Below are 19385 nucleotides of genomic sequence, written 5' to 3' on the forward strand. Positions count from 1 at the left end.
GTATATTAATTTTTAATTATCTTTATATAATTATTATATTAAATTTAATTACACATGTCATACATACATTAATTAGTTCCATTACCTTCAATATATTTTAAAATTTTTGTAATTGTCGATGGGCTTCAAGCATAACATAAAAGAAAAGATTGAACTTAAAAACTCGTGTTATCAAAGCTAAATAAAAATCTGGGATTTCTGAACGCGAGAGGGTTACAACAATAATTAACCCGACCCCAAACATAAACGAACACTGAGTTCTTTATTTATTATTAGCTCTACAAAGATTATTTTGATGAGAAATAGAAGAAGCAAGAGATGGCATCAACATCCATTTATTATTAACTCCAGCAATAAGAAGCAAAATCCTTCAGCAGCCTTCTAATGATTCAAGTTGAGTTGAAGAGGAAATGAAACTCCACCCACGCCCTCGCCGACTAAAATGGTATGAGCCCCAGATGCTAGAAGACTATTTGCAGCATTGTCAACGATTTTTAAGCTCTTGCAAGCATTCATCGTGAAAGCAACCTTGGCGCTTTGCCCAGCAGCAATAAAAACTCTTTCGTAACCTATTACTTGCTTGATATGAGTACCCGCAATTCCTGGAGGCTTTGAGTAAACCATTACTACTTCACTGCCATCCATTTTACCCATATTTTCAACTTCTATTTGAAAAGTAAACTTATAATCCTTACACTTTACGTCGTCTATTAGAACTGCTGCGCATGGGGGCTTGTTGGTGCCAACTGTGTAGTTTATGTCACGGCATTGTTGATCTTTATCCAATTTGATGTCCACTGACTTGGGCGAAGACGCCACCTTGTATTTGAACTGAGTGTAGCTTAAGCCATAGCCAAACGGATACACTACTGGACCATCGAAGAATTTATATGTTCTTCCTGGGAAGTTGTTAACAGGCCTCAATGGCATGGATGTGTATGGAATCTTGACATAATTAGCCTCGTACCATGTAATAGGCAACCTCCCTCCTGAAAGTTAAATTTGGGAAACATATTAATTAATTGTTGTAGAAATTTGAATTGGAGATATATCTCAATATTCCTCCATCAATTAATACATATAATACGATCCATTTGCTTACCTGGATTGTATTTTCCAAATATAACATCTGCAATAGCACGGCCACCTTCCTCTCCAGGATAGCCAACCCACAAAATTGATTTGATTTTTGGATTATTTTTAGCAAAGTTGATGTCGACAGCACCTGCACTCATGATTACAAGAGTAACGGGACCTTTGGCAGCGTCAGCGACCTTATTGATAAGTTCAGTTTGAAAACCGGGAAGGAGGAGATCAACTCTATCCTTTCCCTCTGCCTCAACAGACAAATCCAAGCCAGCTACTATGACAGTGGCATCTGCATTCTTTGCTGCATCTATAGCTGCGGGTATCATACTGTTGTTTTGGCAAACAATGTCTGCACATCCTGGTGCGTAATTAATCACTTTGCTATATGCGTAAAAGCCATCCATCGGAGAAGTGTACCGGCATGGAGTACCTACTCGCGCGCATGCAGTAATATATCAATTTAATTATTTATAGAGGGGGGGGGGGAGTGATCAAGTTATAGAATATAGCTAAGGATACATACCCTCGTAGTTTCCAATCATGGCCTTGGTTGCATTGGCATGGGGCCCAACTAGTGCTAGTGTCTTGATGTTACCAGTGTTTAAAGGAAGAGCCCCATTATCATTCTTCAAAAGAACAATTCCTTGTCTCGCCGCTTCTGCTGCCAGCTCAATGTGTTGAGGATTGCATATATTATTCTTACCGAGGTTTTTATACTGAGGGCTTCCATCAAAATAACCTAATCTCATTAGCACAATATAGAGAAACCTCAATGACGTGTCTATATCTGCCTCTGCGATCTTCCCTTGCTGCACTGCACCCATGGTGAAATTGGTGTAGTAATCCCCGCAGTCCAAATCCAAACCTAAATTCACCATATTCCAAAGTAGCAATTACTATGTATATATTAACTATATGTCAATGGAGAAGCGTGCGCAAGGCGCATAAAAGAAAAAGACTAACCTGCTTTTAATACGCGGGCAACAGCATCTTCTTTAGTGTCGTTTAGAAATTTGTGGCTTTCAACTATAGTTTGGATTGAATCACAATCTGAGACAATGTATCTGAAAAAAAATACGTATATATATTTACATAGTAAATTAGTCAAAGATACAAAATTAATAAACATGTAATTAATTATTTTTGTTAAAGTATAACGCAGAATGGATACCCATGAAAATTCCAATCTCCTCGGATGGTCTGATTCAAAAGTTTGGGGTCAGCACAAGTGGGTATGCCATTAACACGGTTATAAGAGCACATGACACTACTGACATCGCCTTCATTAACACACATTTCGAAGGGAAGAATAAAAGTTTCTTGCATATCTTGCTCAGTGACCCTTGAATCAAAATGGAAGCGGTCATTTCCCTCCCAGTTGTCAAGATCGTAGGCAGCATAGTGCTTGCAGCATGCAGATATTTTGAGAGGTCTACTGTCCGAATCTCTATGGTATTCAACACCCTCAACATCTTGTAGGCCTCTAACATAATTTATAGCATATCTGCCGACAACATAAGGATCTTCACCCGGCGTCTCCAGCACTCTTCCCCATCTAGGATCCCTCACTACGTTTATGTTTGGACTCCAAAATGTCAATCCAGCATTCCCCAAATTGTACATGGCTCTCGCTTCTGTTGAAACAGTCTGTATTTATATAATACAACAATTAATTAGCTAGTACATGTACTGCAAGTATACGTGCAACTATACAGTCTCAAAGCCACTTGGTGCTTAACTGCTCATTAATTAATTGCATGCCGGGACACATAGATAATTAATTAATTGATTACGTACCTGACCAATCTTTTTCCACAATGACTCATTGAACGAAGCTGTAGTGAGAATAACAGTTGGAAAACTTGTAGCGCCAGGAACTTCACTGTCAAAATGTGTGCCTGGAGGAGAGTTTGTTCTACGACCAATAAAGGAGACGCCGTGAAGTGCCTCAGACCACCACTCATACAGGGGCAGTCCCAATCTAGGGACGCCGTAAGCAAGATCTCCCATTTGTTGCACTTTTTCAGGTAATGTCATCCTCTCCACCAAATCCTTGGCTCTTTCAGGATACGGAAGCTTTGCATCACAGTAGGGAAAGTCCGACAGCTTCACTTTAATTGATTCGAACCTCGCTGGGTCACATATATAGGTGAAGGGAGTTTTTTTGATTCCAGTAATTGGTTGAGGTTGAGCATCACTACCAATTTCAATACAAGTGATGCATATTATTATCAGAAAACTGACTGTTACAACTTTGGACATGGCTTTAATCTGTATGAGAAAGATCTAGCGTAGGCAACTAGTTACTTTCCTAATCAAGTAGCGTGGATATATTGTGTTGTATGCTGTGTTTTTCTTTCATGACTGACTTACTCTGCATGCATCCTTTAAATAAGCGTTTCATGTTCGCTGATTGTTCGCCACCTGCAGTTAATTTAAACCATTCAATTCTCTTACCACGAAACATTTTGTTCATAATGAATCTCACAAGAGTAGAACTAGGACAACCGTGATTTTGCCTCCGATCATTTGGGATGAATGGGTAAACCATGAAAAATGGTTGTGTTTCAAATTCAAACTTCCTAATATACTGCAGTTTTATAAATAATTACGACTTATTCTCACCTCCGATCAGTTGATTATTGGAAATCATTTGATAATTATTTGTAATCATGCCTCTAAAATCAATATCAATGATTTGATTATTTACTATTTACTCTATTCGTTGATCATTTGTGAACCTAATTCGCAAATCAAGCAACCCTACTTGTCGCAAAACTGTGTAATTCACTTTGGTATGTAAATAATTATATAGAACCATAAACACTTGTTTATAGAGTAATTAGTGTGGTAAGTATATATGATTCGTTGATCAAAATATAAAAATAAAAATAAAAGTATGTGGTTCTTATCATATTTTTAATTAATTTATCAAATGATAATATCTTTACAACAATATTGTTTGTACAAAATATTTATGGTTATGTCTTTAGTAGTTGTACATTTATAGAGAACCCATTAGTTGGAGAGACGTATTAACCTAGAACTCCTATAATAGCATACAACTACAAAATATATCTTGTAGATAGGAGAACATTTTAATGATTTACATTCCATTTTCGGAGTGAAGTCACATTATTATAGATGTAACATTATTTTATAAGAAAATTTCTAGAACTGATATGAGAAAAGTATATTATACTTATGATTTATTAATTTAAATTCAAATTTGGATATTAGTTATTTTTGTTATTAGCTAATACTTTAAATATTAAATACTAATATTCATATCTAATCGATAAATTTTTAAAAACACAAGTCTACATGATAACAAAAAATACCAATTTTTAATTTTATCAATAAATTATAATTAACTAAATTTATATTTAACCAGATAAAAATTATTTTAATAAATAAATAATTCAAAAATTCAAATCATGATAAAATAATCATTAATTTAATATTATACATAGAGTAATTTGAGATACCTTTTATAGATAAGTTAAAGTACTTAATATTATGTAAATATCTAATCATGCAAAATAATCAAATTCAAATGGATATTGTTAAAAAATTTAACCACCTATTTGTATGACATGTCATATATAATATTAAATTATGAACGACATGTCATATAAAACTTTACCTCTGGGGGAAAGTTTTACAACATGTCATTTATATGACCGTCCAAATAAACGACATGGCATTTTTCATATATAAAATCTTTATTTATCAACTCACTTTTATAAATAAAATAATTTTAAATATATAATTATCAATAAGTTATTTGTATATTTAATTTTCTTTTAATTATGTGATTCATAAAATACAAAATAATATAAAATATAATTTAATGCAACATACTCTAATTTCATCCAATGCAATTCCATCCAATATGGCTCATCAAATCTGTTTTAGTGTCAAGTTCGTCATCCATATTGGATTAGTAAATCATAATTTTTTTGGCTATCTTTACACATTTTGAAAACAAATTTTTATAAAACATTTGTCACTGTATATTGAAAATTAAAGTATTCAGAAAGTGTGTAAAAGAAAAAAAAAATTATAATTTAGTTCCCTGCCGAGCATACAGCAAGCTCAGATCTTACTCACTGACTGTCTAAGAAAAGGCGGCAAGACTGTGATTTTAACAAATAACGACGAGAGAGCGCGAGACGAAGATGGGAGTAAGAAATCAACTAAGTTTGTTCGTCACTTTCGCCAAAGAAGGATTCGAAAAATCCCTTTTAGTAGGAAAATTCTTCTGCTGTCTCCACGTCGTCAACACTTACGTTTGCACTCCAGCTCTCGTAAGCAAATTCGCAAACACTTGGTAAACACTCTTCAATCCTTAATGATTTCCATTTTCTTTGTTTTAAATAAAGAAATGATTCTGTCTCAGGCTTACGGTCCTAGCATGCTCCCGACTATCAATCTGACCGGCGACTTGGTATTGGCTGAGCGGATCTCCACCCGCTTCAACAAAGTGTGTCCCGGAGATGTTGTTCTTGTACGCTCTCCTGTGGTTCCAAGGAGGATTGTGACCAAGCGCGTGATTGGAATGGAGGGTGATCGTGTTAGCTACGTTGCTGACCCCAAAAGCAGTGACAAATTTGAGACTGTTGTGGTATTTTTCTCTTCTTTTCTTTTTGTAGTTGAAAATTTTTTACTTTTTTTTTTTAAAGTTTATTGAGCGTTATGGGTTGTGTTTTGCCTTATGGGAATTTAAGGTTGTGACTTTAAGTGAGAACAATTCTTCTTGGGGTTGTAGATTGCCCTATTTATTTACTGCTGATTATATTTGTCTTCAGGTTCCTAAAGGGCATGTGTGGATTGAGGGAGATAACTTTTATGAATCCAATGATTCAAGGAAGTTTGGGGCTGTTCCTTATGGTCTTATTGAAGGCAGAGTATTTTTGAGGGTGAGCTTATTAATTAATTACTGTTTTTTTTTTTTTTTAATTTAAAATTTGATGGTTTGGTTTGCTATTCCTGTGGGAAATTTGTGGGTTTAAGCTAACTAGCTAAGAGAGATTTAAACTCATTCGTGGAAAGGATCTCTGCCAAACAGTTCTATCTAATATTGAAGTGCTAAATCATTGGGGAATCATCTTTGCTCAGGAATTAAAGCATTTAAGGCTAGTCTTTTTGAACAGTCTGTGGAGGCCTAGACAAAAATAAATAAATAATAATAATGATTTCATTTGGTTGACAACCTGTGTGAAACAACATTAGCTGAAAGCTTTTGGGCCAAAATCCTGAACATGGCATAGAGGATGTTCTTTGACATCCCAGCTAGTCGCATAAGGCCTATGCTGTTCTTATCCCTCTCTGTTTTACTCTCTTTTTCTTCCATGCTGGTGTTGAAACGTATTGTTTGTTATTTGTGACATGTATGCAGTAACTTAACCTTTTATTCTGAGCTATTGATTCTGTATTCTTTCTAAGTCATTTTATTACCTTCTTAACTGATGATTTTGAGAAACAGAAAAAGTTTTTTGTATTTATTATTAATGTATCATTTCTCATTTTTTTGGGGCGTCTATTTCCTATTCTCTTAATAGATATGGCCACCTAAAGATTTTGGATCATTGGGAAGAAGGGCAGAATAAGGGACTCATTCTTACAAGGTACACTATTTAGCAACATTCGGCAGCCTTTTTAGGAATATAGAAAATGACCAGCTGAACCTGAACTTTGGAGTTTTGAAAATGACTTTGTATTCCCATTGCCCATTATTTGTATTTGTTGACTTCAAATTTGTTTTCAAAGCTTTTATCATTTTAATTTGTAAAAGCATTCTCTCATAAATTTGAAAACTACTTACTACAAAATCACCTTAGAATTCTATTTCTGATTACCATCTATGGCAAGTATCTATTCTGGTAAGTTTGCCTCATTTTGAAACCTTGATGTGACCCTTTTGAAGTGTACCAGATAAAAGATTTGCCTTAGCAAACTTATTATCTATGTAGAGAAATATTGAAGTAACATTACAATAGTACAGTAAGTTGAAAACAGGAGAACCCACGGTTGACCATCACCGAGATAAAAGTAATGGGACTACATTTCATTAATGTAGACTGTATTTTGTACCCTTACCAGATAGAATAGTGACAGCAGTCATTGAGGGCCACAAATCATGATTATGGCTAGACTATCGCCATTGGCACTTAAGGATCTCTTGTCAAGATAAGGGTTGGATTGAGCCAGAATAGCACAACTGCATGCGGTGGTGGCGGCAGTGGCGGCAGTGGCACCACACTGGATACATATATGAAATGAGAAAACTAGGGAAAGTGAACAGGAAAAGAAAAGACGAGAAAGAGAGATGGTGTTTGAAAGGAAGGCAAGCCACTCTGCAGGCTTGAGCTATTCCCTGCTTGAGGCTGCAAGAAAAGAAACACACACAACTGAGGGAAAGGATTACTAGAAGGGAATCAATGAGTTTAGTTCAGTCGATCGAAGTCGTCACGGTTAGAACCATGCTGTATATGTTGAAGTCAACTTTGAGTAAAGTGGCTTCAAAATCGTATCCTTCTATCGTACAGAGATGCCATTTAGGAAAGTCTCATTATTCTCACAATTATGTGCTCAAGGACCTGTTTGATTGAGGTACTGAGATTTTAGAATAGTTGTAGTTATAAAATAAAAATTGATAACATATGATAAGTACGATTTTTAAATGAAAATTTTGACAAAATGATAAAAATATTAGAAAATTTTCATCATACAGATATGAAGTTAATTTAACTTAGTTTTTAAATCATAGCAAATGTTAACACGACACTTTAAAACTACAAAATCAAACAAGTTTCATTCCTTCTTATTTTTTTCCCTTAAGAATGACACTAATTTATTTATTTTTTTGGTTAATACAGGGGATTTTTTTTTTTTAAGGAAAAGGGAACCTAATTTACTCCTTTAAGAAGCAACATGTATGGATGGCAAAATTCTCTACGGATTTAGGGCCGCATGAGGCCCCACCTTAAATGAGAAAAATTTTGGATAATTTTTTTAAAATGCGGTGAGAAATAAGAGAAAAACAATCTCTAAATTCTTAATAAAGTGAGATTTAGTTTTGTACTCTTCACATTCTACTCTCACTCTAATTCTGATTATATATAAATATTTTTTATTTTTTATTTATCAATTACAATATTAGTTAATAATTTTTCTTGTTATTTTTACCTAATATATATAGACTATAACTAAAAGAAAATCCTATGATCTAATTCTTATTAATTCAAACTTAAAATATTGTTATGCTTTCTTTTTTTCTCTTAAGATGTTGCTCTCTTCAAATATTTTTTAATTTTGATATAATTTTAAGATATTGTTTTAAACTTTTAGAGATTTTTTATAAATAATTTAAATATTTTATAATATGATGATAATTTTATTGAAGTCTCTAGTTTTTAATTTATTGAAAACATGTACCTATATTTACTATAAAATAAATAAACCTGGAATGAGATGAGGATAGAAAAATCATTCTCTATATAAAGATCCTCCATCTCTATTCCACTAAATTTATTGAGAAATGAAGTAGGGAATAGAGGTGAAACTTTTAAAAGGATGGAGAATGAGTTAAACTTCCCTACCTCCACCTCACCCCATTGCCATCCCGACTTTTGATGGTATAATAATTTTAAGTGCGTTCCTAAAGCACAAATAGGTTTTTCTGAAGCCAATACCTCACTGTACAAGTACAACCCACAACTGAAAATAACTATTTCTAAATCGATCATAATCTTGTCTCTTGAATATAAAATCAAATAATTGGCAAATCAGCAGGATCATACTTTCTAGAGGAGCCAAAACATAAGGCCGTTTAGCCATATGGGCTGCGACATATTCTAGAACTAGACCAACTGATACATACATGTGGGATAAGCATCTCAGAAGTCCCAAGTAAAGGACAGAACTCATTTTGAATTTTGTTGGTATTTACAATCCCAAGGGGTGGCAAAAAATGGCAACCGTCAAACCTTACGGCTGAACTCCGAGTGCCCTGTCAAGTGTCCAGTTTGTCAGCTTCTTTGATTGTGTATCCAATTTCCATATCTTCTCTTACAAGAGTCATTCAGAAGTTCGGCACACACTATGTGGCAGGAACCGCATAAATATTGTTGTAATGAAATGCAACTTATATCGGACTGACACTCGATATCTGCTTTCAGAAAAATTGTAGTCACTATGGGTTCTTTGTAACTTAAATAACAAAACCAAAAAGATCAGTAGTTGGATTTTTCATATCTACCAAATTTAATAGAAAAAAGGGAATCTGAACCTGATTCTGTGCGCTTGTTGCAGTTGTCCAGCGCTGACGGTGATTTACTGCTGCTGAACTATCACGAATGAAAGTTATTGTTCTTGATTCATCTTGTCTGTTAGCTACTACAAAAGGTGGTAAGTCTCTCATTTCCCACAATACAAATGCCGAGGGTACTGAAGAACCTACAAAAACACGACGGCCTCACAGTTAGCTTTCACAGGAAACTTCTTGACTTTGTCCAACGCTGATGCAAGAATACGAAAGCATCACTGATGTTTTAATCATTTTAACAAAGGAACTTTATTGCAACCTTAGTGAACAAGCTATTATTCTAGGCCTTGCATTTGATGCCTTGCAACTAGCTATAGCAAGCAACAACTTCCATATGATCGGAACTGTTTCGTGGATTCTTATGTTACTTCAAACAAGCAGTAGAGAGTCAATGCTAGTTGTTAATGCCTACAATGGATAGCCACCATACATCCTTTGTTGAAATCAAATTCTGAGTATTACAATAGATTATTTGTGTCTTAGTAAATCACTTAGCATATGGAAAATGTTATTGTACTTACCTACAAAATAATACAAAATCAATAAAAGTGAGGTAGAAACACCATTTATTTCCAGTCGATGCCAGTGATAAAGGACCTGCAATCAAGATCTTATGGTTGTTTCAGAAATTCAATGGTGAAAATGCAAATATTGAATATATGATAGATAAATACATACCGGGATTTCAGTCAAAAGACCTATAAATGCGCTTGGTGTAAAACATAAAACAGAGACAACAGCTAACCCTGCAATCTGCATGTAACAAGTCAGTTTAAAATCACAAGTAATAAAAAGAATTTAGGGATCTTTGAAACTGCTGAATTGATAAATACATCAAGACAAATGCCACCAGTGCCAATATATATGCCAAAGAACAACAGGCTAAAAAAATCAATACAAAAATGGGGCAAAGAAAGCGACATCTATACCTTCCACATCTCAGATGTAGCTCTCTCAGATCTAACTGTCCTCATCTTCAAGCATAAAATTAGTCCTGCGAAACACAGAGCAAAACATATGCTTTAAATAAAAGTGGAGCAGCATATATATACTAGAACTCAGCAAACTATACAGATACCCTAGTCACATGCGTGGCCAATAAAAATCTTATCCCACCATTTTCAGCAATTAAGATAATATTTCCAATTAAATGAAAAGTCATAGAAACTTCTCCACTACCTTCCCCTTTCTGGGAAACTGGTCCAGACAGGCATATTGAATTGCAAATGAGGCTATTCCATTGCATCAAATTAAATTACAAAAATATTATCCCTATCATTTGTGCACATGCGGCTCATAGTTCAAATTTTCACATGCATGAAACCAGCAGTAACAGACTTGAGACAAATTATATATGAAGTCAAAAACAACCATGCACACATACATATTATCTAGTATCAGAGAAACACACACACAACACCCATTTGAGATGTGATGCTATATGCTGCAACCTATAATAAGCTAGATGCTAGTTGTCTAGATCTAAAGAACTTCAAGTAAATATCTTTTATTGACCTCTTCAACAATAAGATTCCTTTCGTATAACAAATTAATTAACGTGGAAAAAAAAAACTTAGCACCGAGTCTAAAACCTATTCCAAGTCACACAAAGCTATTACATCAGCAAGACAGGTGCGGATATTGAAAATTATACCCAAAAATTGAAGGTACAAAATGGTAGTTGCTCACCATAACATGCTAATGCTCCTCCAAGTAGCAGTATTGCTATGGAAAAAAGAGATACATACACCTGTATGAGAATATAGTAATAATGAGAACCAGATAATTAGAGATACAATGTAGAGGCGAGCAATGACAGCATGACTGGGAAATTACAAAACTACAACATAAATGTCCATACCCGGGCCACCATTGATGAATCAATAGGATTTTCTCCCATCCCAATCCAGATTACCACAGCAAATGTCATCATTAAAATGAATACTAGAACAGTAGCCTGGGATCAAGTGCAGAGTAAGAGAATTTCTGAAAATTAAGGTCTCAAATGTGATTGTGGCTGTGACTTGATTCAATTAAGGGGTGTGGTTACCATCATGCTACTATTAATGATAATAAAATAAAGAACAAAAAAAATGACAGCATGGTAACCAAGGGAAATACAGATAACTTTTCATCATTATCATACCAAAATCACAATTTTTTGACGGCTTCCCACGTGAATTGAATGAAAAGGAACACATATTCTACGAGTATCAGTGTTTGGTGAACCAGGTTTGCTTAATGACCTTTTCAACAAAGCTTCCAGAAAACCATGCTCCTCATCTTCTTCTTCTTCTTCTTCTTCATCGTCCGGCTGATGGCAAAGGTCAACCCTATCAAAAGAATACCCCAAGAAAGACAGTGTATAGATTATGAGAAACAACAATTTAGTCTGAAATGGATATGTTGTATTGCAATGTTTCTTATATCAAATTATAATGTTTGCGACGTTTCTTTTTCTATTAACAAATATTATGATTCTTGCTATATTTTGCTTTCCAATTAAATGTATTGCTACAGGTAACTGACAGCAGATCTGGTGTTAACTGAAAATTTAGTCCAACTGAAGTATCTATGTCAACATAGCTAATATTGTTTGATGGTGAACATTAATGACATGCAGTTGAAGACAAAGTCAATACTGAAACAAATAATATGCAATAAACTTTTGACTCCAAATAATGTGTTAACAGGTAAATGATCAATAATGAAAACAAAGAATAAGAAGAAGATGTACCAGAAAGATAAAAGCAGAAGAAATGCTGCAAACAACAGAAGTCTAGGAAAGGCTGCAAAGCAGAAATTCACACAACTCAAACACTTTCATTAAGCTCTTAAAATGAAGATCTAACTATGTTGGAAACCAGAAGCATACCCATGGCAATAAAACCACAGGAGTAGGACCAGCATAACCATCCATTGCAGGCAGCAACAAGAGTTAAAACAAAATAAAGTAAATAACCTGCCAGGTCAACAGTAAACTTAGCAATTTAGTTTGATTCAGAATTACAATATTACCCTTTACAATAGCTGCCACTAAAGTTCAGAGGACCAAAATAGTTCACAAATACTCTGACCTTAGATCATTGAACAATTGAACATGTTATTAGTGAAAAATAAGTAAGCTTGTAAAGTTGCATGGCGTTTAGAAAGACATTCACACGATAAGCTGTAGATGTTACCTAAGTACTATCTTCCGCCAAAAAATAAATATTTAGAAAATAATCCATATGAATGTAAATTAATAATTTCAATCATATTTATTTGACGCATGATTTTATTTTTATTTTCACTGTTGATATGGTCTTATGAAGTTGAAAGCCAATGAAGACATGTAAAGTGAATCCTATGGAGGTTGTTAACAGATAAATGTATAATAATATAGCATAACCATTTTATTTCCTGACTAATGCATTTCATGAAAATTTCTAGCATCCCTAAATCATCAAGAATTATGCATTGCACACAAGCAAGTAGTCATTTAATTGATTGAAAGTTTGTAATATAATCACTAAAAGAAAATAAGCAAAATGAAGACTAGATATGAATGACTAAAGACCCATTGTAAGCTTTTGAACTGGAAGCAACAATACAGTATTAAATGCTTAGCCATGGAAACTAAAAGACAATCATGAATTAAGAAGAACCACTATCAAACTATAATATACGAGTAGCAGCCCAGGCAGTATCAAAATGCAGAATAGGAATTCTTACCTACATTAGAGGAGCCAATTAATAGGTGAAATACCTGTAGACATACATTTCTATTAACAGCGTGTCAATGCACTTACAGTAAAACCAAAAGTAGAGTATCTTTTCACAATAAAACAAGCATCTTTAGCGAGATTTTTTACGACCAAGAACACAAAAACAAAACCAGAAGCAAAATAATTATGCTTTGTTGATTTTCTGGAATAGTTTTCAACTGTATTTTCTCCCTAAACGATTCTAATTGATTAATATTATATAATTTCCTGATAACTTCAATCCAGAAATCCAGTCCCCTTAAATGAAAGCCAAGTAAGATGAGACACCTAAATTTCTTCTGGTTCAAAATCTTTCCAAAAAAGTTTCTGCTTAAGTGTGAGACAAAACACCCAGATTGATCAAGGCACAACTTTTCCATCAACCAATTGGTCTGAAAATAACAAATTTATCTAGCAGCCTGTCATGGCGTTAGTTTCAAGATTTACAAAGTTGTTCATAGGAGATGTAGCACTTACTTTCTGACGAGTCCAGCCAAGTTGTGAGTTCCTCAAATGAATCCTTATTAGCTGATACACAAAGTAGCATCATAATTAATCAGTTTGCACAGTATATAGGGGGAAGACAGAGAGAAAATATTGCAGGCACACCAGAAGATGCACCCATCAAAACATACATAAATGTAAGGGTAGGTTAAACTGCAACAAAATGAAGAGTTATTGCAACAGATGCTGAGAATGCCATCTCATTGGTCCAAGCATTGGCAGCACGAGGCCAAGACAGACAAATTGAGCAAAACTCTTGGCTCGTGCTTGGTTTCAAGCTGTGAAACCATTTCCACTCACAACTTAAAATATAGAGTACATAGGTATGCCAACTTAAATTTTTGGCATCGTTGCTCATTACATGATCCTACATTATACAGAAATTGTTAAAATTTAAATGTAGTAACTCACTTTTTCCTGCATTTTTACTGTTCCTTGTTGATTCTCCTCATTCTCTTTCTTCTAACAAGTATTTTGAGTTGCCCACTGCTTTTCCAACAAATTATTGGGTCATTCATATCTCATGTTTTCACAAATGCTAGTAACATGTTAAATTCACAAACTAAACTTCTAAATTCAATAACCCTATTTCAAAATCAAGGATCCAGATGTTATATCACACACTCCAATGTTATTGTGACCAGGATATCAACCAGTAGTCTCAATACCATCATTAATAGGACGGCATAATCCCCTTAAACCACCACCATTGCTCGAGTATCAATAATCTCACTTCCCAATAAAGTCTTAAATATTATACTTAACCTACCATCTAATCTCAAACCCTGTCAAACCAAAACAAACCCAGTCCAAGAACAATACCAAGAAAACAAATTCCTCAGACAATCAATCACCAATAGACAACAAAAAACGAAAACGTTCATATCCCAGGTACCCAAAAAGAAAAAATATTTTAAAAATTCCAACATTAAGAACATCACCGGAACCAAAATTCTCATCTTTTTAATCAAAATAGGTGAGTATGTATGCACCAAAAAAAAAAAGTTAAATAAAAAATTAATTATGATGATAAAGAGAAAACAAACCTGAGCAAAAGCAAGAGAAGCAATAATGCCATCCACAAAAGCAAGACCCACATTAACACCCACTAACAATCCTGGAAAACAAGACCCCTCTCCCAGTTGTAACATCTTCTCTCTCTCGTTTAACCGATGATGTATCACATAAGTATGCAGCATATACACACTTATACGGGTGCCAGTGTGTGTTTTATTAACATATCACTTTGCCCCTCCAAGTCCAGGAGAGAGAGAGCCAGATAATGTGAGCGAAAGAACAGCTTTTGGGTTAGAAACTATCAAGTGTACGATATCAAAAGAACCCTTTTGTTTTACTGGGCATCTTTCATGCAGTATCTCTCGCTGATTCTATTCATGTTCCTCAGCAAGAGAGGGTTTTCATGAGATTTGTATTTTATCTTTTCTTTTCTTGAATTTGTTAATTTTTGTGGTGTTTCATTTGTCCTAATCAAGTGCCGAAAAAAACAAAAAAAATGTTCTTTTAATGATGATTACGTGGAAAATAGTTAAGGACACGCGTCACCCCACGGCTCCCCGGGCTGCAGAAATCTTGAAGGAGATTCCGTGATACCCTTTTGACCCAGTATTTTGACCTTAAATTTTACATTTTTATATCTAGTCATTTAAGAGAGGAGAAAAAAATGAAAGTGTGCACATAGTCGGAACTATATTCGTAATCAATTTTATTAACTTATTTTCCAATTAATTAATTAACATTCAATCATTCATCAAAAGTTTACAATTATTTAATTTTATTATTATTATTATTATTTGTTTTAAAAGGCTGTCCTTTTGCAGCCGCCTCACCTAACTTCGTCTGTAGAGTATTGGAACAGATTCTATTGTCCTTTGAAGTTTCTTTTTTTTTTTTTGAGACTGATTAATCATCAGATTACTGCATTACACAGATATTTACAACAACTGCTTATTGTAACAGAGGTATTACACTGATATTTACAATCAGATATACATGATTGAGACTTACATTATTACAATGAATTCTATGAAGTACATGTCCAATACAAATAATCCCTCACAGGAGATGATATCCATACTCCACTTGCATTTCGCAAGGGAGAAGGATATAAAGAACATTTAGCCCCCACAATACTTTTGTGGGGGCTAGAACCGCTGCCCTCACAATGCTTGTGAGGGCAGCAGCCCACCACTTCGGCCTTGCCGAAGTGGACAATGGCCGAAGTGGCCATTGTCCTTTGAAGTTTCAAACTCCAGCACAATGGCCCAATTCGAAAGCAATCACATGATTGTTACTAAACGATGCAACTACAATTTGTCGCTGACACCAAATTCCCAAAATATAAAAACTAGGAAAACCAAATTCCCAACTTTAGTCGTTTAAGTTACACATCTTTGCAAAACCAAAAACAAAATATAATGAGTGATACGGTAATAGGGTCATTTTGACTTAAAAAAACAAAGTGAAAAAATTGTTAGACAGATTGTGCATGCACATGGAAAAAAAATAATAATAACGTTTGCTATGTGTTTGCGGTTTCTGTTTCCTTAATAAACATTCTCTTGCTGATGGATTAAAAACTAGGAATAGATCGTTATTATTATTTTTGAATACATAACTAGCAGAAATTGCAGTAGCAACAGCAACAGAAAATTTTAAAATTTAATTTGAGAAGAAATCTATGCCACTGTGAACAGCAATGGAGCGGGTTTGTGGTGGAGATTATGATACCCAACCCTAAATTTGTAGTCATCTAAAACCCAGATTATCCCATCTAAAAAAAAAAAAGACACTTCATTTCATGTAATTCTCTCATTAGTGACAAAATAGGATATACGCCACATACACCAAAATGCCCATATATATGATGGATTTAAATTCTGAACCTGGAATCAGCTTGGCAATTCCATTTTTGCAATTCTGAGTTAAGCAGTGAGTTTAATTGCTAATTTGTTCCAATAATGATGAGTTTTTAGTACACTGTTCGTGTGTGTAAAGACAAATGTCAGCACAATAGACAAACTGTTGACAGTTAGATTGTAGTTTCAGTTTTTGAAACACAGACTTGCAGGCACGAGGCATGCAACCATATAGTTTCATTGTCGATATAGACCGCACAAGGACTCCCAAGTTAGTAATTTAGTAACATGTACTGAAATGCAATACTCGTTTCTAAATTGCCATATGATAAACATTTGCGATAGCAAATTTATAAATTTACTCTAGAAGTTAATCTTTAGTCATTCCTGTATATTACTGTTTAATTAGCTCATTTTTGCATGGACTTTTATTACATCTTTGTCTGCAAAGGATAATGCTAATTCTGAAAGTTGTTTACATGAAGTACCTTCCAAGTTCCATATCAGTCAATGTTCACTCTTCCACAAATGGTAGTCCTTGGAGGTGATATGATACAGCGTAACACGTTGTGCAGTAACTATGAACCCCAATACCTCCTTGATCTAGATAGATAGAGGCCCAGACATTCTGATTAATGGACCAAAATTTATACCAATTTTATGATTGGAACAAGTTTCGGTATCTAACTAGCTAGATCAAAGACAAACTATTACTGATAATGTCATGAGGTGCATCTGATTTAGCAAGTGCGAAGAACAACATAATGAGAATTTACTTATAGTTAATATTTTGAACACTTAACTTTGAAATTAAGTGCCAGCCAAAACTGGGGATAAACCGGCACTCGAACACTGGGTAAGAAGAAAGGGGGCTTTTTTCTCTGATAAGGCCAGCATCTGATGGCTCAAAAGCTACAGTACCGATGCACATTAAATTGAGGAAAATATGTTAAGATAACATCTTAGAATAGATAAATTCATGACCTTACACTAATTATTTCTCTCTGTCTTTCCTCTTAGAAATCCATCACAAAATGACCATATCAAAGCACAGAACCGTTGTGTTTGTTCATGGGAAAGAAATTAGGCAATTACAATCATTTTGGAAATTGCAGCCAAGAAAATCAGTGGGAGACAAAAGATTGAGATGAAGAGGATTGAAAATGAGGATGACAGGTTGATAACATTCTCCAAACGTAAATCCAGGACTTACAATAAGGCGAGTGAGCTTGTCACTCTCACTGGCGCTGAGATTGGTCACCCCTCAATTGAAGCTGTAGCAAACCGCTTCCTGGGGCAAACCAGACGCCAAATGACAACACTCCTGCTTGTTGAGGCTCAGCGCCAGGTAATAATTGATGAACTGAATCAGCTCCATGGTGACCTGCTCGCCAACTGGATGGGGAGAAGGAGAGGGGAAACTTCCTGAAGCAGATGACCAAAGGGAAAGAGACTCAACGGTGGCGGGAAACACCAGTTGAGTAGCTGCTTCAAATGAATGCAGCCTTTGATGATATCTACGTAAAAGTTTGCTCACCGAACTCAACGAAAATACTGTTGCTGCTGCTGCTGCCCGTTCCTCCATGGTTCCAATGAATCCTCCTCAAGCAGCAAATCCATTTGCTGCCAATCCTCAGGAACTTGATCCAGCAAAGGCCTACCGATTCTTTTATGGGTTTAAGCCTGGGCAGTTCTAATCACTGTCTCTGTAATAGTTACTTCAGTTTTCTGTTTGAGGCCTTTCTTTCACTTTTGTCTTGAGTCCTTCTCAAGCAGATGTTCCAAATTTCTAAAATTCCGGATCGGCAAATTCTTTGCATAGAGATTTTCATAATCAAAGCAATTTTTTTTTTTTTTTTTGGGTTGAATGATAACTCCCTGTGCAAAGCATTCATTGACTTTGACTGGAATGAATGTAAACAGTTAACCTCTACATTTGAGAATATATATGTGCGTGTGTGTTTTCTCAAATGGGTATAGTGAACTTTTAGATTCAGTCCTAATTAAATATGTTGTCTTCTATGGTTATTTCTTAATGAGCATTATAGTTGGATATTTATTTGTAGACTATAAATAATCATGTAAGTGTTCTTTTACTGCTGCTGCTGCGGCTATTATTATTATTATTATTATTATTTAAGAACAAAATCAAATAGGCATAATCGAATGGCCGCACTAACCAATATAACAAGACTCTGCCATATAGCGTATAACCTAATCTTCTATTGAACAACCATCTGCAAGTTTTCTGAAGTAATTAAACTCTTATAGCAGAAGATTAAAAATAAAATCATTTTAAAAATTGCAGATAGCCATTTCTTATAAAGTTTTTCTTGTGTTAATTATCTTTTGTCTTTCTCTTCATTTATCTTTCTAAGGCGGTTAGGCACATGTTAGCTATCTAGTCATTTTAATTGTCTCAACTCTTAAGTAACCGTACTTTTTTTTTCAAAAAGCAAAATACGGAAGATATTGTTCCACGAAAAAATCAAAAGAATTGGCCAGGCTTGAAGCCGTAGGAAAAAGGACAGGCTTTTGATGGATTAAATTCCTGAGGATTGGCAGCAAATGGATCTGCTGCTTCAGCAGGATCCTTGGAGGAGCCATTCAGGATGAGGACTCGAGAATTAACAAATACAATCTTTACTTTACAGTTTGGTGACCAATTAAATTGGGTATATATGTACGAGACAAACAAGCCCTCCAATAACTGATTTAATTCTAGATGATGCAGTGCCTTTGTGAATTTCAGTTGATGTGCAATCAAATAACTAATTTAAAATCTAAGGCTAAGTTTGTTTGCTTAGGATTAGATTGGATTAATAATTAAGATTGGACCGG

At 34.7% G+C, this 19385-nt stretch overlaps 3 protein-coding genes across 5 annotated transcripts; 1 reads left to right on the top strand and 2 right to left on the bottom strand.

Annotated features, from left to right (window-relative positions):
* Positions 1-168: 168 nt before the first annotated feature.
* On the bottom strand, positions 169-3434 carry LOC18053273 (probable beta-D-xylosidase 5). The gene is made up of 6 exons (XM_006449592.2): positions 2887-3434; positions 2261-2736; positions 2053-2153; positions 1613-1954; positions 1103-1519; positions 169-989 (listed from the first exon to the last, which is right to left on the bottom strand). Exons 1-6 carry the CDS (start codon positions 3349-3351, stop codon positions 382-384), a joined length of 2409 nt encoding a protein of 802 aa, XP_006449655.1. The 5' UTR covers positions 3352-3434; the 3' UTR covers positions 169-381.
* Positions 3435-5162: 1728 nt separating this feature from the next.
* On the top strand, positions 5163-9440 carry LOC18053274 (mitochondrial inner membrane protease subunit 1). 3 transcript variants are annotated; one of them, XM_006449593.2, is made up of 5 exons: positions 5179-5399; positions 5492-5716; positions 5901-6011; positions 6654-6719; positions 9406-9440. In XM_006449593.2, the coding sequence occupies exons 1-4, from the start codon at positions 5271-5273 to the stop codon at positions 6699-6701; spliced, it is 513 nt and encodes a 170-aa protein (XP_006449656.1). In that variant the 5' UTR covers positions 5179-5270; the 3' UTR covers positions 6702-6719; positions 9406-9440. The 3 variants fall into 3 exon arrangements, with proteins under 3 accessions (XP_024047460.1, XP_006449656.1, XP_024047459.1); XM_024191691.1 differs by lacking the exon at positions 9406-9440 and adding an exon at positions 7195-7661; XM_024191692.1 differs by lacking the exon at positions 9406-9440 and having other exon boundaries at positions 5163-5422; positions 6654-6851.
* Positions 8735-15107, bottom strand: LOC18053275 (tobamovirus multiplication protein 1). Its single transcript, XM_006449594.2, has 13 exons — positions 14715-15107; positions 13642-13692; positions 13133-13166; positions 12294-12380; positions 12156-12207; positions 11565-11751; positions 11280-11375; positions 11108-11168; positions 10348-10412; positions 10097-10171; positions 9940-10015; positions 9383-9549; positions 8735-9262 (listed from the first exon to the last, which is right to left on the bottom strand). The coding sequence occupies exons 1-13, from the start codon at positions 14865-14867 to the stop codon at positions 9239-9241; spliced, it is 1128 nt and encodes a 375-aa protein (XP_006449657.2). The 5' UTR covers positions 14868-15107; the 3' UTR covers positions 8735-9238.
* Positions 15108-19385: the final 4278 nt, after the last annotated feature.

Source organism: Citrus clementina, unplaced genomic scaffold (assembly GCF_000493195.1).
Source record: "Citrus clementina cultivar Clemenules unplaced genomic scaffold, Citrus_clementina_v1.0 scaffold_2, whole genome shotgun sequence".
Lineage (NCBI taxonomy): Eukaryota > Viridiplantae > Streptophyta > Magnoliopsida > Sapindales > Rutaceae > Citrus > Citrus x clementina.

Bases quoted from the DNA above. Each gene is read 5' to 3' on its own strand.
- LOC18053273 (XM_006449592.2), bottom strand. From the start codon at position 3,351: ATGTCCAAAGTTGTAACAGTCAGTTTTCTGATAATAATATGCATCACT. The intron at 2,154-2,260 runs GTATCCATTCTG...ATTTTTTTTCAG, and splicing joins GGAGATTGGAATTTTCATGG to ATACATTGTCTCAGATTGTG. The intron at 1,520-1,612 runs GTATGTATCCTT...GCGCGCGAGTAG, and splicing joins CATGATTGGAAACTACGAGG to GTACTCCATGCCGGTACACT.
- LOC18053274 (XM_006449593.2), top strand. From the start codon at position 5,271: ATGGGAGTAAGAAATCAACTAAGTTTGTTCGTCACTTTCGCCAAAGAA. The intron at 5,717-5,900 runs GTATTTTTCTCT...ATTTGTCTTCAG, and splicing joins ACAAATTTGAGACTGTTGTG to GTTCCTAAAGGGCATGTGTG. The intron at 6,012-6,653 runs GTGAGCTTATTA...TTCTCTTAATAG, and splicing joins AAGGCAGAGTATTTTTGAGG to ATATGGCCACCTAAAGATTT.
- LOC18053275 (XM_006449594.2), bottom strand. From the start codon at position 14,867: ATGCTGCATACTTATGTGATACATCATCGGTTAAACGAGAGAGAGAAG. The intron at 10,413-11,107 runs GTGAGCAACTAC...TGTGTTTCGCAG, and splicing joins AGGAGCATTAGCATGTTATG to GACTAATTTTATGCTTGAAG. The intron at 10,172-10,347 runs GTATAGATGTCG...TGTTACATGCAG, and splicing joins CTACATCTGAGATGTGGAAG to ATTGCAGGGTTAGCTGTTGT.